This window comes from Schistocerca nitens, chromosome 8 (genome assembly GCF_023898315.1).
Source record: "Schistocerca nitens isolate TAMUIC-IGC-003100 chromosome 8, iqSchNite1.1, whole genome shotgun sequence".
Classification (NCBI taxonomy): Eukaryota; Metazoa; Arthropoda; class Insecta; order Orthoptera; family Acrididae; genus Schistocerca; species Schistocerca nitens.
The window spans coordinates 212,180,918-212,197,374 of NC_064621.1; the positions used below are offsets into that span (position 1 = coordinate 212,180,918).

At 39.2% G+C, this 16,457-nt stretch overlaps 1 protein-coding gene across 1 annotated transcript in view; it reads right to left on the reverse strand.

Annotated features, from left to right (window-relative positions):
* LOC126198488 (von Willebrand factor A domain-containing protein 8) overlaps window positions 1-16,457 on the reverse strand; it is a 275,162-nt gene that overhangs the window by 40,271 nt on the left and 218,434 nt on the right. Inside the window, exons 26-27 of the mRNA XM_049934860.1 lie at window positions 7,810-7,994; window positions 6,316-6,515 (exon numbers count right to left, since the gene is read on the reverse strand). Of these exons, the coding sequence (XP_049790817.1) occupies window positions 6,316-6,515; window positions 7,810-7,994 (385 nt within the window). The remainder of the gene's footprint in view (window positions 1-6,315; window positions 6,516-7,809; window positions 7,995-16,457) is intronic.

Genomic DNA, 16,457 nt, shown 5'->3' on the forward strand with positions numbered 1-16,457 from the left:
TCTCTATGACAGGTAGAACAATCACCAGAGTGAATTAGTGCTGTTCATATTTAATGTTGTTTCAACTTCTGGTAGAGGAGCACAAACAGCATCAGACGTTGAGTGTAAAGGATACGGAGATGATGCATACTCGCACGAGGCACCATTATCAGCACAACGGATTTTGAAAGGGGCCTCTTTGTAGGCCTACATTAGGACGGTTGGTTGAAATATGCAACATCCAGATTTGTGGGGCAGTTGAATGTGACAGTGACCTGATGTTGAACACGAGTGCAAGCATATTCACTGTCAATGTTCAGATCAACCACATCTGACCACCACAAGGATAGTCATATTGCACACCAAGCACACTGTAACCCCTTCACTTCGGCACTTACCACCCAAGAAAAAGTTGACTGTTGGCAACATTCTGTGTCACTCAGCACAACTGGTTGGTGACTAGCAATAGCCAGACAAAAAAATTACCATCTTGTGTGTAAGATGCCATTAACATCACAATACAAGAAGCTGCATTTGGAGTGGTGTTGTGAGTGGGAAGTGTGCACTGCTGGTGAATGGCATCATACTGTGTCCAGCGTTGAATCATAGTTCTGGATTACACAGGATGACCACCACTGGTGGGTATGGCAGCAACCAGGGCAGGGGTCCCATTCTTCCATGTTTTAGAGAGACACCATGCTGTTACTCCCAGTGTCATGGCGAGGGGACATCAGGTATGACTTCAGATCATAGCTGACAGTCATTGAGAGAACTATGACCGCGCAATGGTACATCGTAGACATCCTGCATCCTCATATGTTACCTCTCAAGCTACAGTATCTTTCTGCCTGATTTATTTTTTATTTTTATTTCACACATCTAGTCCCATAGAACCAAACTGAGGGGCAAATCTCCCAGGTCATGGGATGTATTAGTACTTAAATTACAATATAAAAGTAATAACAGATAAAATAAAATATTTATGAATCCAAAAAAAGACAATCCATAAGTTAATGTAAACGTAATCAACAATATAACACAGGAACCAGCTTAATTTTTCAAGGAACTCCTCAACATAATAGAATGAGTGACCCATGAGGAAACTCTTCAGTTTCGATTTGAAAGCATTTGGATTACTGCTAAGATTTTTGAATTCTTATTGAAAATGGGTGCAGCATTATACTGCATGCCTCCCTGCACAAGAGTAAAGGAAGTGTGATCTAGATGCAGATTGGGTTTCTGCCTAGTATTAACTGAGTAAAAGCTGCAAACTCTTGTGAATAAGCTGATATTGTTAACAAGAAGTGACAGTAAAAAAAATGTTCAAATGTGTGTGAAATCCTATGGGACCCAACTGCTGAGGTCATCAGTCCCCAAGCCTACACACCACTTAATCTAAATTATCCTAAGGACAAACATACACATCCATGCCCGACGGAGGACTCGAACCTCCACCGGGACCAGCTGCACAGTCCATGACTGCAGCGCCTTAGACCGCTCGGCTACAGGCTTAGGTGTTACATTAGTAAACTATAAATATATGTTACTCTGAAGGTCTGGATTTGTTTTCACGAAGATCATTCGAAGATATTTGGAATTTCCTTCAACTGAATCGAATTGCTTAATATAATATATAATGGACTGGAATAAGATTCTGAAATTTATACCTCGCAGAGGAATGCATTTGTAACACTTACTTGAAAAGAAAAATGTTAAAAAATAAATCAAGTGAATTTATTAAAGGACTTACAGAGAGCTGAAGGGAAGGTATAATGTTCGAATTTGAGGCGGGTAGGCAAGGCTGTCACCTGTGTAGAAAGATGTTCTCGAATCGACCGTGCACGAGTAACCTTCGCAGTGGACACACGGCTCACTGCGGATGCTCATTGACGTTTCAAACCCGTAAGCATGCAAACACACAGGGCGCACAAACTGAAGACTACAAAAGTTCTTCGTGGTAAGAATTAATTTCAAAGCTGTCACGTTGGGGTTAGTGAGGACGTAGGGAGTACAAGTAGAACAGATTCGTAAGGCTCGTTCGAGTTAAGGTACAGGGTGATCAGTCGTTAACATGGATGTCAACACTGGAGATCACGGACATAGTTCGTGCACCACATAGATTACACCCCAAAAAGAGGAGCGACCTACGACAAGTTTGTAGGCTTACGTGTCTCGTCCCTGTGAAGATACGAAGCTCGGACATTCAGGAAAAAGACAGTATGTAGCACATGTCACTCGTATTGGCGGGAAAGGAATTGCGTGTTGCTTTGCGGCGTTAGCGCTCGTCCTGCTCCCACGCACCGCACTGCACCGCAATCATACGCAGTGCAAATGGTATCGATTGGTACCTGCCGCATTTTCGAGATAGTGTTAGTACTGAAAAATAGAAAAGGACTAGCTAAAGATCTAATTGCCCAGAATCTGCAAAAAAAAAAAAAAAAAAAAAAAAATGAACTTTCGTTTCGTAGACGAGACCACCTGCTATTTCTGAAAGTGAAATTGTAAAGTACAAAATTGTATTTATGTCCAAAGTCTGACTTGAAAGTGGCCTAAGGCCGAAATCTGGATCATATAACAACAAAATAAATATTATTAGTCAAATGGCGGCTGCATCATTCAAAAAACCTGTCTCGGAAGATAGATTTTTATGTTTTTGTGCCGCCGATTGGATATTTGTGTACTTCGTTTTAAAAGTCGATGCCTACTAGCAAACGTCTTGCTGAATTCTACGGTGAACGTTGATGCTCCTTACGCAATGTACGCTGTGCAGGAAGTTACACGGTCGGCTGATCCCCTCCCTACAGGTACGGTAGCTCTCAGGACCCGTAAGCGCCCGAGTAATGAACAGGCACAGGAACGCGCACCCCCGGAGCACTCGCGGTCTCCTGCGACGAAGTTAGTGCGACCCCCACTGTGCGACGTTGCGGTGGCGAAAAAATGACAGTAAAGAATATATATATATATATATATATATATATATATATATATATATATATATATATATATATATATATATATATATATTGAGAGGGCATTGTCAGAATACCCAGATTAGTGAACAGGGGTAAAGAAGCAGTTCGCAAACTTACACCGCTTATTTCCTGAACCGCCCATTTCTGAGCCAAAAATATACTTTGAGAATGGGAAGAGTTACCCCAAAATATAATACCACATGTCATAAGCAAATGAAAATACACAAAGTAGACTACATTTCGTGTTGAACTATCACTTACTTCAGATACCATTTGAATAGTAAAAATGGCAGCATTAAGTCTTTGAACAAGATTCTGAATATGGGCTTTCCACGACAGTTTACAATCTATCTGAACACCTAGAAATTTGAACTGTTCAATTTCATTAATCATATGCGCATTCTGTAAAATTAAAACGTTACAGATGATTCTAAAATATTTCCTCTTGCTGATGACACTAGCTAGCTTGGTAGTAAAGGGTGCTGTGTGCAACATTGGCACTGTTTCAAATAGTCCAGCTCATGACGTAAGTTCATGTGGTTTGTAGAAGATAAGCTAATGCTAAATCACAGTAAGACTCAGTTTTTACAGTTTCTAACACACAATTCTGCCTGTTTACGTATCTCTGTATTTTAATATGCATGCTTATACCACTTTCTTTGGTGTTTCAGTACAAATAAGGAAAAGGAGTGGCCCCAGCACTGATCACTGGGGCATCCCCTATTTGACCATGCCCCACTCAGACCCCACATCGCAGCCATTCTCAACAATGTGGATAATGACCTTTTGCTGTCTGTTGTTTAAGTAAGAAGTGAATCAGTTGTGAGCTACTCCCTGTATTCCATAATGGTCGAACTTCTGGTGCAATATTTTGTGATAAACACAATAAAATGCCTTAGTTAAATCAAAAAAGATGCCTCACATTCAAAACCTTTAGTTTAACCCATCCAATAACTCACAGAAAAAAATAGCATTTTTGGTTTTTAAACAACTTCTAAAACCAAACTATACATTTGACAGCAAATTATGTGAAATAAAATGATCAATTATCCTTACATACACAGCCTTTTCAATTACTTTAGCAAACACCGATGTCATAAAAAGAGGTCTAAATCTGTCTAAATTATCTCCTTCTTCCCTTTTATAAAGCAGCTTTACTACTAAGTACTTTAATCGTTCAGGAAACTGACCATTCTTAAAGGAAAAATTACAAATATGGCTAAAAACAGGGCTAACATGTGCAACACAGTACTTCAATATTTTGCTAGGTACTCCATCATATCCATGAGATTTCATTATTGATTCAATATCCCTCTTGTCAGTATCACAGAGGAGTATTGCAGACATCAGTCTCAGAAGGGCACTTTCCAGAGAGTTATGATTCTCTGTAAAAACTAAGTTTTTATTTAATTCACCAACAATGCTCAGAAAGTGAATGTTAAATACTGTACATATATCTGACTTGATCAGTAACAGAATTATGAACTGACTTTGTATCGTTGACTCTGTGCTGCTGACCAGACAGGTCCTTTATGACTGACTATATAGTTTTAATTTTATCCTGTGAATTAGCTATTCTATTTGTGTACCACATAACAATACTGTTTGTAATGGGCTACTGTAGCTCGATTGTGACTACTTTTAACATTTTGATGTAATTCCCACTTTGTTCTATACGATATCCTTATCCTATTAGACAACCACCCAGGCTGTCTTTTACTGCTAGTACCCTAGAATGGTCTAATGGAAAGCAACTTTCAAAGAGCATGAGAAATGCATTAAGGAAAGCATTATATTTGTCACCTATGGTATTGGCACTATAAACATTCCACCACCTTGTTCCTTAATGAGATTTAAAATGCTCTCTATTGCCTTTTGGATTAGCTTTGCTACATAGTTTGTAATTATATTTACAAAAGGCTTTTAGCATTGAAATTTGTGCTTCATGGTCTGAAAGGCCATTCACTGTTTTACTAACAGAAAGGCCATCTAGTAATGAAGACTGAATAACAATATTGTCTATGGCAGTGCCACTGTTCCCCTGCACCCTGGTTGGAAGAAACACAATCTGAATCAGATCATATGAATTTAGGAGATCTTCCAACATCCTTTTTCTTGCACAGTCACATACAAAATTAATATTGAAGTCACCTCATATAAATAATTTTTGGTATTCCTTTAAAGCAAACAAAGACCCCTCTCTAGCTGTAGCTTGAGCAGAAATGCTCTGAAGTCAAAGTTAGGGGACCTATAAACAACAACAATTAGAAGTTTAGTACCACTAAATTCAACTCCCCCTGCACAACATTCAAATACCTATTCAGTGTTGTGCTGTGATATGCCTATGGAGTAAAATGGAATATGTCCCCCCCAATACATGGACACTCCCCCACTCTGCAAAGAACTCCTTGAAAAACAGCCACTTAATCTGTATCCCAGTAAAGGAAGCCTCCGAATTGTCAAATTATTTAACTGGTGCTCCGATATACCAACAATGTCACAGTCAACATCTATAGGCAGTTCACTAACTTTATCTCTAATATTTCTTATATTTTGATGAAATATGCTAATTCCTCCACTGCTTGGATACCTGACCTCCTTTGAAGGTAATTCCTTTGTTAGAGGGACTTCATTTAAGCAGGGATACCTATCAGCTGATTTCAATCTAAAAAAGGTGCAGCTGTAACACCAACTACTACAGGAATTTTCCCATGAGTATTCCCACCATGCACTACACTGTCACCTATAAGCTTTGCCAGCCTCCCCTTCCCATACCTATTGAGGTGCAGGCCATGTCTAATGAAAGCCGATCTACTGATAGACCCTACTGGCATCACTGCAACGTGAGCCATGCCCTCTGCCATCAGCACCTTCTCCAGCCCCATGTTAACAAGACTAACAGCAGCATTAAGATGAGGCTGATCATGATGCTGAAACAGTTGTTAAGATACTCCCATGGCTAGCAAGATCTTCAAATCTGTAATGAATAGAATATGTGTGGGGTCAGCTCAGATTCAAACTGTGTCCCAGCACAAGTATCCAGGATACCGATGACAATTACAACAGCTGTGGGCCAGCTTCCCTCAGGACAAGAGACAATGGGTTTCTAACACACTTCCCAACTGAAGCAATGCACATATCCCGGCCAGAGGGGGTGTAATGTCATACTGATAAGTGGGCCCATACTGCCACATTCTCTGTCAATTTGGCTCCGTTTTGTAATCACTGCAATAACATAATGTACCCTCTCAAACCATGAAGTTCATTCCATTTCCTCTTCCCCTTATGTTTGCTTCACTTTTTTTGTCAGGCAGAGCACACTTCTAGATCCAGTTCCACACAGAGAGTTCTGCTAACGACTTACCTGGTGCACATCGTGGCCAGCATCTAGCCGATAGGGTCCTCCTTTACCACCCAGGCCAGCTGTATCACGGCCACCAGTGCCTCCTGCCCAAGTGTTACCACCCACGTGAGGAGCCCCAGTTTCATCAACTTTGCCATGCTTTGGTGCAGTGACATCCTTATTACTAGGTCGGTCAACTGTCATCTGTAGGTGCTCCCTACCTGTTGGAAAAGTCTTTATAATGTTTTAAGCCAAATCACAAAACCAAATTACACAACACTGTATTTAGAAGAATGTAAGGCTTACAATAACATGAGGTAAGCTGTGTGTTGTAACTAACTCTTTATCAGTTAAGTTATGCATGTTCTTAGGCAATGTTCTTGATTAACAGATTTAAGCTGACTTGACACTTCAACAATCATAATCGTGATGCTGGAAAACTCTCATGTATTAAAGCATTAGGAATGATGATGTGGGTTACACTCTTTAATGTTTGAAGGGTTTTGACGAGTCTCCTGTACATTAAGTCAATGGCTTGAAATTGTATGTTACGAGACAAGTAACTTCTATTCTATTCTATGTGAGATGTTTCATTACCTTTAATTAATGTCCTAACTTTCTGTCTAAGAAATAGAGACAATGGACAGACTAGGGGGAGGAGGAGGAGGAGGTGGTGGTGGTGGTTAGTGTCTAACAGCCTGTCGACAAAGACATCATTAGAGATGGGAGCATATGCTCAGTTGAGAGAAGGATGGAGAAATAAATCAGCCATGCCCTTTGTCAGCGGGAACATCCCAGAATTTGCCTGCAGCTGTTAAGGGGAATCAAGGAAAACTTAAGTCAGGATGGCTGGATGCAGGTTTGAACTGTCATCCTCCCAAATGCGAGTCCAATGTGTAGCCCCTGTGCCACTTCACTCAGTATGGACAGATTAAGCATAGTCAATGAAAACAAGACTCCATGTCATCTACGCACTACCATAATATCTGTGCAGCTCCATGGAGCTAGTCACCACAGTTTTTCAATTTGCAGCAAACCACGACAAATACACTGTTAATAGAGGAAGAGGATCTTGAGTTAAGTTCACTGTATTGTTAGAGCTGAATGAGAAAAGCAATTTTTTACATGTATAAGGATGCAAGCACAGGAACTTATACTCTATAAAGTTTAAATACATGTGGTTTTCCATCTTTTCTTCTTTTTCCTTTTTCTCAAAACAATTATATAAAAGAGTTGGGCCAAGTTCTCCGCTTTGGGAGTAAGATGATAAATCAACCACCTAAAATTGTACTATGTGAAAAGATAAGAGAGATTTTATTGAATTGAATGTTTCTATTTTGGATTTTTATATATATTTTTTTTATTTTCAAGACCTCACTCTGCATGATTGTTAAAAATTAGAGCAAACTTTTGTCAACAATTTCATAGTACTACTGTACATATAAAATACTTTAGAGAAAAACATACAATAAAAATTTTAACAGTGTTCAACCAAACTGAAGGGTATCCACTTACCTGGTCCTATCATCTCTTTCCATGCTGCTGAAGATTTTGCCAGGATAACTAGTGATGTTTCCCAAAGACGAATACAGCCTCCTGCATCAAGTGTAGCAACTCCACTTTCACTGGTTGCAGCAATATATACTGGCAATTCATTGGATGCATACAGCCATGCCATCAAAGGAGATACTGTTACTGCCCTATAAAAAAAATGCAGGAGCCAGGGAAAGTTACTTCATCTTCATGTCTTTTGTTATGTAACAGACCGAGATTCACCAAGTGAAGTGCATAATATGTCTCTAATAAACACTGCAATACACTGTAACTTGCTTGGGTGAACATATATTCATGACTATGACTTAATTTTCAACATAAACTAATCACTTTATAATGGAAGATAACTGACCTACAGAAGAAATTTGTTAACAGAATTATTAATTAAATGATTAAAGCATGATTCTAAGTCCTTTCTAATTTAGTCTGAAATTCATTGCACCTTGCTTTAAATAGCTGCTTTTCTTTTTCTGCTACTCAATTTTCTTATTTTCAAAGCAGGAGATACCTCTAAATTTGAACATGCAAAGTCAAAATTGCTAATAGCTTTCTCAACGGGAATATAAATGTCATTAACAAGGTTACATGATTCTGTTCTGGATTCACAATATATATTTTTGAGTAACAATTTGGGCACAGGGAATTTCCAGGAATCACATTAAGTTTCACTCAGGAAGCTGTTTTGCTCGCACTTAACAAGGATGAATGTCCAAGTTTTGTTTCCCTCAAGCCTTTAATAACTGGCTTTTTATGAACTTTGAGTGGATCAGAGCATTTTTTTTGCCAAAACTGTGATCGTACTCAAGAATACATTTTCTTCTCGTCATATTCACAAACGGATGATACAGAAGGACAGTGGCTCCTTCTTCAGACAGAAGAGTTGAAGGGGAAGGAAGAGAGGTGAAGGAGAAGGTGTGGAGAGGTTTAGGAAAAGGGGTACAGTTAAGAAAAGTCACCCAGAACCCTGGGTTGGGGGAGAGCAATCAGTCTTTCCTTCTCATTCCGTCCAGTAAGTCTCCCCCAACCCAGGGTTCTGGGTGACTTTTCTGTACTGTACCCCTTTCCCTAAACCTCTCCAGCCCTTTTGCTTCACCCCTCTTCCTTCCCATTCAACTCCTCTGCCCGAAGGAGGAGCTACTGTCTCTGAAAGCTTGTAATAGTGAAATCCTTTTGTGTGTGTGTTCCCCCACCACTGCTTGGTGAGTAGACTTTTAATCTATCCATTTAATTATTGTTATCAATAACTGATTATTTTAGAAGAACTTACTCATAATTTAAACAAAGTTCATCTATCTTCATCAAAATCATTGACACTGGAGCATCGTTACTTGTATAACGCGATAAAGATTTGAGACTGTAGTCAACATTACCGTAGGTAACTGGAATGCCAATTTGTTTTAAATGAAAACTTACACATTTTTACATTAATTGTTGAATGATTTATTTAATGAAATTTATGACAGAAAAACTTTTAGCTTTGAAAAACAATTTATTTAAAATCTTTTATTCATCCTGCTGAATATGTTGCCACATTTAAATTAATTTTAACAAAATTCTTACATAATAAATTACAAAAAATTGGAATTGTAAGAAGATTAAAATAATTAGGCAGTGTTAAGTGTCATGAATCTGTATAAGAGCCAGTGTTAGGCCAATGTGGGGAGTAGTCAAGTGCAGCAATTGTGATTAGCATACGAGTTGTTGGAAGTCAAAATTATCAATAAAAGAGATAAACATGTGACCTGAATGTGAACATTTATTTCAAAAGTATGTACACAAATAAAAGAAGAATAATCGTGGAATTATCACCATCAACAATTGCCAGCAATATTGAGGATTTCAAGCTAAGTACATACGAAACTGTGTCACATTTTAGGTTTCAATCTCTCTCTCTCTCTCTCTCTCTCTCTCTCTCTCTGCATCATCTGGGTCATTTTTGCAAAATTAAAGGCACCTAATCTTTGTACAATAAATATTAGGGTTTACTACTTCAGGTCAGTTTGCAGCCATCTTCAAATATACCAAAGAGAAGGAAAGGGAGGAGATCACTAGAGAAAGAGCATGAGCTCTGATGGGAACATGATGAGAATGGAAATTGGCCCTGGAATTTTCATAAGACTCGTCATCAGAAATGGCCTAACTTGTATAGAAAACCCTGGGAAACCTAAATCTGGATGGCCAAAGAACACTCTGAACCCTCATCGTCCTGAATGCTAGTCCAGTGTCTTAGGCACTGTTTTTGGTACACCAAATGTGTTTCTGATGCTTGTATGTCAATGACTCTTAAAACGAAACATTATTTAACAATATTTGAAAAGGATAGTTGCAACTCACCATATAGCGGAGATGCTGAGTTACAGATGGGCACAACAAAAAGACTGACACAAAATAACCTTTTGACCAACATGGCCTTTGTCAAAAAAACATTTCATAATACTGTTGCATTCCATACTGTATTTTCCATTGTTTAGTGAAATATTGTGCATTGATAAGAATACGGAATTTATAATCATCTTCTGCAAAGGGGTATCTTTACTCCCTAGTAAATCTCATACGTTTTAGAGCTCATTGTTACATGCTCACACCACCTATTATTGAGTTGAATGACTTAATCATCTCGTAAATGTTGCAGTTCTAATTTCCGTGCTCATCTGAAAATTGTTGTTACATGTTAACTCCTTGTGTGGTTATATGAACATTTGGCACAAAATATTTACAGTTGTAAAATGAGTAATTATTACTGAGCATTTTACATTAGTCTGCATACAGTACAGACTTGAGGCAGATATCAATGAGTTGAGGCGTTCTATGTCATTCTTGTATAATATGTCTAAAGGTTTTAGTTTTATAGCAAATTTGGAAATAAAGTGAATGTATATATATGTTTAAGTACCTTGCATGAGCTACTCATTGTTTATGATGGTAGCTTTAAATCTAATAAACAATCTACAGCTTGTCATCTGTAAATAACAATTTTTATTTTATTTTTCTGCTTAAGGTTCATTTCTGATTGAAAACTGCTATAAATCAGGTTATTTAGCATGTTATTTACAGTTAATGATGTTGGGGTATTTTTCCCCCTTGTTTGTGTTGAGGTAGCACTTATTTCTTTTGCTGTTATTGTTACACGTGCATTTTGTAAGATCTGTTCACCAAGCACTGTGGTTGTTTGGTGTTCATTTGTTTTGTTATATTTTTTTTTAGGATTTGAAGTGTTGTTGATGTTTGCGATGTTTAGCTTTGTGTGTGTGTGTGTGTGTGTGTTTTACCAGATTATGTGTTGCCTGCTTTTGTATTTAATTGTTTTTTTTTTTCAGTACTATCTTTGCATCATACCCATTCCCTTATGCAACTTGTTTTGTTTTGCTCAGTTCTTCTGTGTATTCATGTTTACTTATACATGTTTTGTTCAGTCTGTGTAGTAAGCATGTGAAACTGGTATGGGGTGATTAGGTTGGCTATGAATGACCGCGCTCATGATTGTAGGTTTCCTATAAATTGTGAACTCATGTTTGCTGTTTCTCTGTGTATGGAGAGGTCTCAGAAATTGAGTTTTTCAACTGTTTGTGTTTCAATGGCGACCTTTATTTGTGGGTGAGTAGTGTTTATGTCCTTGTGAAATTCTTTTATATGAGACTGTGATTTGTCTATTACGCAAATTATTTTTTCTAAGTATCTATACCAATATTTTATCTTGTACTGCTTTGGTTTATTTGTTTTGTTGAAGATTTCATTTTCTGTGGGATTGATGAAAATGTCAGCTAGAAGGCACAGCCTGGGGATCCAATATGTAGTCTGTCTAGTTGAGAGTAAAACTCGTAATTGAATATGAAGTAGTTTTATTCTGTGATGAATTTGGTTATGGCTGATATTTCTTGTATGATTTTTGCAGGGATGTTTCCTTGTACTCTTAACTTTCTTTCTATGAAGTTGGTGGTTTTTTCTGTTGAAATGTGTACACGTCAAATGAAATTAATATTTCTGTGTTTGGTATGTTTTCGTTTCTTATTTTTTCTATTAAGTCACTTGGGTTCTTTACGTTTCTGTTTTTAATCTGTTTGTATATTTTTTGTAGCAATGTGTGTGTCTGCTTGGCTAAGTAGTCTGTTGGTGCATTGGTAAAGCTTATCAGTGGACATATTGGATATTTGATTTGTGAATTTTAGGCAATAATTTGAAAGGGATGGACCTGGGAGTCCTTCTGTACAATTTTTTTTTAACATGCGTGTCTATGAAACTTGTTTCTAAGTTTTTCAGAATTTTCTGTATAACGAATTAATTAGGACTAAAGGAGACAACTCTCCGAAAGGCAGAAGTGCTGCATCATTGACAGATACATACACAAAAGGTACAGAGCTCTACTTGGCTATCTTTTGAAATGGAATTGCTTTCTGAAGTTGTAGGAGAAACACGCATGTTTCTTTAGTATTGGTTTCTTGGATCACTTGTTAATCATGTGATGTTGCTTTGGATGAATTTTAATGTTTTGTCAATGTATTCCTTTTCTTTTATGAGTACAGTTGAACTGCCCTTATCAGATTTTGTGATAATTGCATTCTGCATTAATTTTTTGTGTACCTTTCTACAGATTTTATCTTCAGTTGTTATTATCTTTTCTTTTAAGGTAGTTTTGTTCTCTTGGATTATATTTTTTATTTCTGTGGTGATTAGTTCTCTTGTTAAGTTGCATTGAATTCAGATGTGTTCAGTCTCTCATGTTTCTTTATGATGTATTCAGTTTCTGCCACGATATTCTCTATTGTTCTGTGGGACACCACTGTTTATGTTATGTTTGGGACCCTTTCCAAGCAGGGTGAATTCCTGTTGAGATAAATTTATGTCTGTTAGATTAATCACCCTTTTGTGAAATGTGTGTTTGTTATATTGATGTTGTGACGATGGGCATTTGTGTGAATTATCATTTTTGTGAGTTTCTTTTGTTGGATTATCGGTTTTCTTTCTATTATGGTTCTGCATCTGTTCTAACCCTGTGCATTAACTTATCAAAGAATCACCTATACTTTATATCATATGCTAGTTCTATATGCAATCTGTATATTACAATATTCAATGCTTGTTTTTTGAAATAAAGATACCAGATTTCTTGCTTCACCCACATGATTTTGGCTTTATGTTTTGTTCACTGTGCTGCACATGTCATGTTGTTTACAGTTATGATTGCACAGCTGGGTATTATTTTATACGCCAAACATACTTTGTTGAATTTTACATTAAGTATTACTTTTTGAAGTTTAAAGGATGGCACAAGAAAAATACATGACTTGGTGTACAAATAATCATCTTGTGAATGTTGCACTTCAAATATGCAAGTCACATCTAAAACAAACACACCACAAAACAAATGAACACTGCACAACTATAACAACATGTAATGGTGGCAGAAACTCTGTGCTTGGTGAACAAATCTTACAACATGCACATTTAATGACAATGATGAAAGAAATAAGTGTGACACCTCAATACAAACAAGGGGGGGGGGGGGGGAATACAAAAACAGCGAAACTGTACGGAACATGCTAATAAAACCGATTTATGGCAATTCTCAGTTGGAAATGAACAATAAAGAGAAAGAGAAAAAATATTTTGTGCCCAAAGTTCATATAACTTACACAAGAGGTTGATGCATAACAACAATTTTGCAGAAAGAAAATAAACAAATAAACCGGTAGTGACCCATGTAAGATTCCATCCCGCTATCTGGGCAAGCAGCTGTACAGCGCACCACAGAAATCGTAAGACGCAAGCACTGGCAGAGGCCCCCACTTTCAGTCACACGCACAGCCTCTCTGTTGTGACAATATACCAGCTAGCTGAGGGCTTATAGAGTTGGGCCTGGCAAGCCACGTCCTCAGGCCTATGTTTACTCTTAGCTGATGTGCCTTGAAGTAGTATGCCAGCCACTCTGTAGGAAGCATTTTGCTGTACCTATATTCTTGAAGTAATAAAGTGTTGTGATCATTATTATCTGTGTGTCTTGTAGACAGAACACAATGACAACAAGGATGGGATTAAGTTTTCATGTGTTTCATTGTGCAATGGCTTTTCACATTGGGTTGTGATATTTTTCTTACTGTGATGCGAAAGCTCTGCTTCAAACTTTGGTGCAACAGCAGACTGAACTTCTTACGGTCATGTGACAAGCTGTGCCAGCATTGCTCTCTCCAATTTTGCCTCCAGCTGTGTTTTCTCCTCCATTCCTGCTGTTTGAGGTGGCGAAAAATTCGGATGTATACGAATATGTGACGGATGTGGGGGTATGTCATGCACTGTTTTTGTTATGGATTTCTCCTGCCTTGTACCACATGTTGTGGCAGTTGGCCCCATTACAGGAACCTTCTTCATTGTCTTTTTACAATTTATGCTCACTGTTGTCTGCCTACTGTTGCTGCTGCACAGAAGTTGTGGTTGCTAGGTTTGAAGCCTACCAACGCAAGAAACAGCCCCATCAGTCTTATTGTGTCTGGGCTGTGATTCTCCGTGGCCTTAGTCTCAAAGTGCCATTTTGTCACATCCACATCAAAAGAATCTAATGCAGATGACATGTTCACAATGCTATGGCAATGGGCCTTCCAATTAGAAAACCCTTCCCTAGACGAGGTGGTGCCTACTGTCCAATGGTGTGAGGTCTCACACACTCCTGGCTGGCAGCTGGAAGCACGGGGTGAAGTTGTGGCTCGGCTGCAGCCACTGTGTCCACGGAGGATGACACAGCAGCTGTGCAAGCTGGCCAATCTGGTGGCTTCCATGCAGCATGTTAACAGCATTCCACCCGCTGCTCCCTGTTGCTGTCATGTGCGTCCTGTTACTCCCAGCCTGACAGATCAGTGTGTCCCCAGCATTGGGCCTTCCGTCTTAGGCGTCGGAAAAAAGGCCACACTGCGGCAGTCTGCCAATCAACAGCACAGAATGCAGTATCAGAGAACATGGACATGGATATACAGGAAGTGTAAACGTGAGGACAGTTCCCGATCAGGTTCCCAACAAGCTTTTTATTGAGGTTTTGGTTCTCTCATGGCAGCTGTGACTACAGGTGGACACCGGCATGGTACTTTCCAAGCTTAATGCTCAAACATATTCAGACCTCGGGTCCCCTCTGCTGTCACCTGTAAAGAGGCACCCAAAGGGATATGGTAAACAGCCTGATCAGTTCACATCTGATGTTTCCTATAGATTAGTAAATCAGCCTATCACCTTTATTATTGTTCACAATGCTAGTTCTGCTAATCTTTTTGGGTTTGATGCCTTTCAGGCCTTTGGCTTTTCTGTCAGAGGCTTCATACAGTTGGTATCTGCCGACATCCCTATGAATCACTGGAATATCAGTGCTTTGAATTTCAGGATATTTTGTTGAAGGCCTATGGTGCACCACAGACTTTAAAGCCCATGTAACCTTGAAACAGTTGGCTAATCCGAGATTTGCTCATGCTCGGCAGATTCCAACAGCTCTACACTCGCAAGTCAAGGTGGAGTTAGACCAGCTCACATTTCTCAGGGTTGTGGTTCCCAATTCCTCTAGTAAATGGGCCACACCCCTTGTTATCTTGATGAAACCCTCAGGTAAATTGTGACTTTGATGCAATTTTATGGTCACCATAAATTCAGTCTGTGGTCAAAGCATACCCATTGCCACATCCAGTTCATACCCAGCACATTCATCACTGTGCACACTCTCTACCTTCTTCTCCACAAGGGTGCTTTTTCTGTATGGTCTCTGGTTTGTGACCATGTCTTTTGTATGCTGAAGGACCACCTTAGGTCGGCACCACGCCTAGCCACTTTGATTCTAACAAACCACTGGTTTTGGCTATGGACACCCCACAGTACAGTGTGGGGGCGATCCTCCCCATTGGAATGCACATGGCTCTGAGCAGCCAATGACATTTGCATCCAAAACTCTCCGTCCAGCACAGGTTCATTGTTCTCAGATTGAGACAGAGGCTCTGGCCATCAGTATGTGGTCACCAAATTTCATGAATTCTTGTATGACACCAAATTCCAACTCATTACAGACCACAAGCCATTAGTTACGTTGTTCAGCGCGTGTGTGTGTGTGTGTGTGTGTGTGTGTGTGTGTGTGTGTGTGTGTGTGTTTGTTTGGAGCTTATGGGCACTCAATGCCAAGGCTATCAGCACCCTTACACATATTAAAAGAAATGACTGTGCATAAAATATCTAAAATTGTTGTCATACAGTGAGGAGGAAACCTATAAAATGACACCCATTCACTCTCTCCCATCCTACTCACATTGATCCACACAGTCACTCTACCTCACAGGCCTTTTATTCAGTCCGTCCACATGGATCCCCGATAAGGCGGCCAATAGGTTGCTGCGGTGGGCATTGCTTCTCTCCAAATACCACTATGACACTCATTTTCAGCCAAATGGGTGCCATTCCAACGTGGATGCCTTATCCACGTTGCCCCTCAGTCTGCACCCCGATTTTGATAGTGAGGAGCTCATGTATTTTGATTTGGATGTCGCCTCCCGTCAGGCAATAAACAGCTTTCCAATAACTAGTACCTGGGTCGTCAGGGCCACATTGCCTGGCACAATCCTCATGCAGGTTGTCCACCTTGCCCAGCAGGA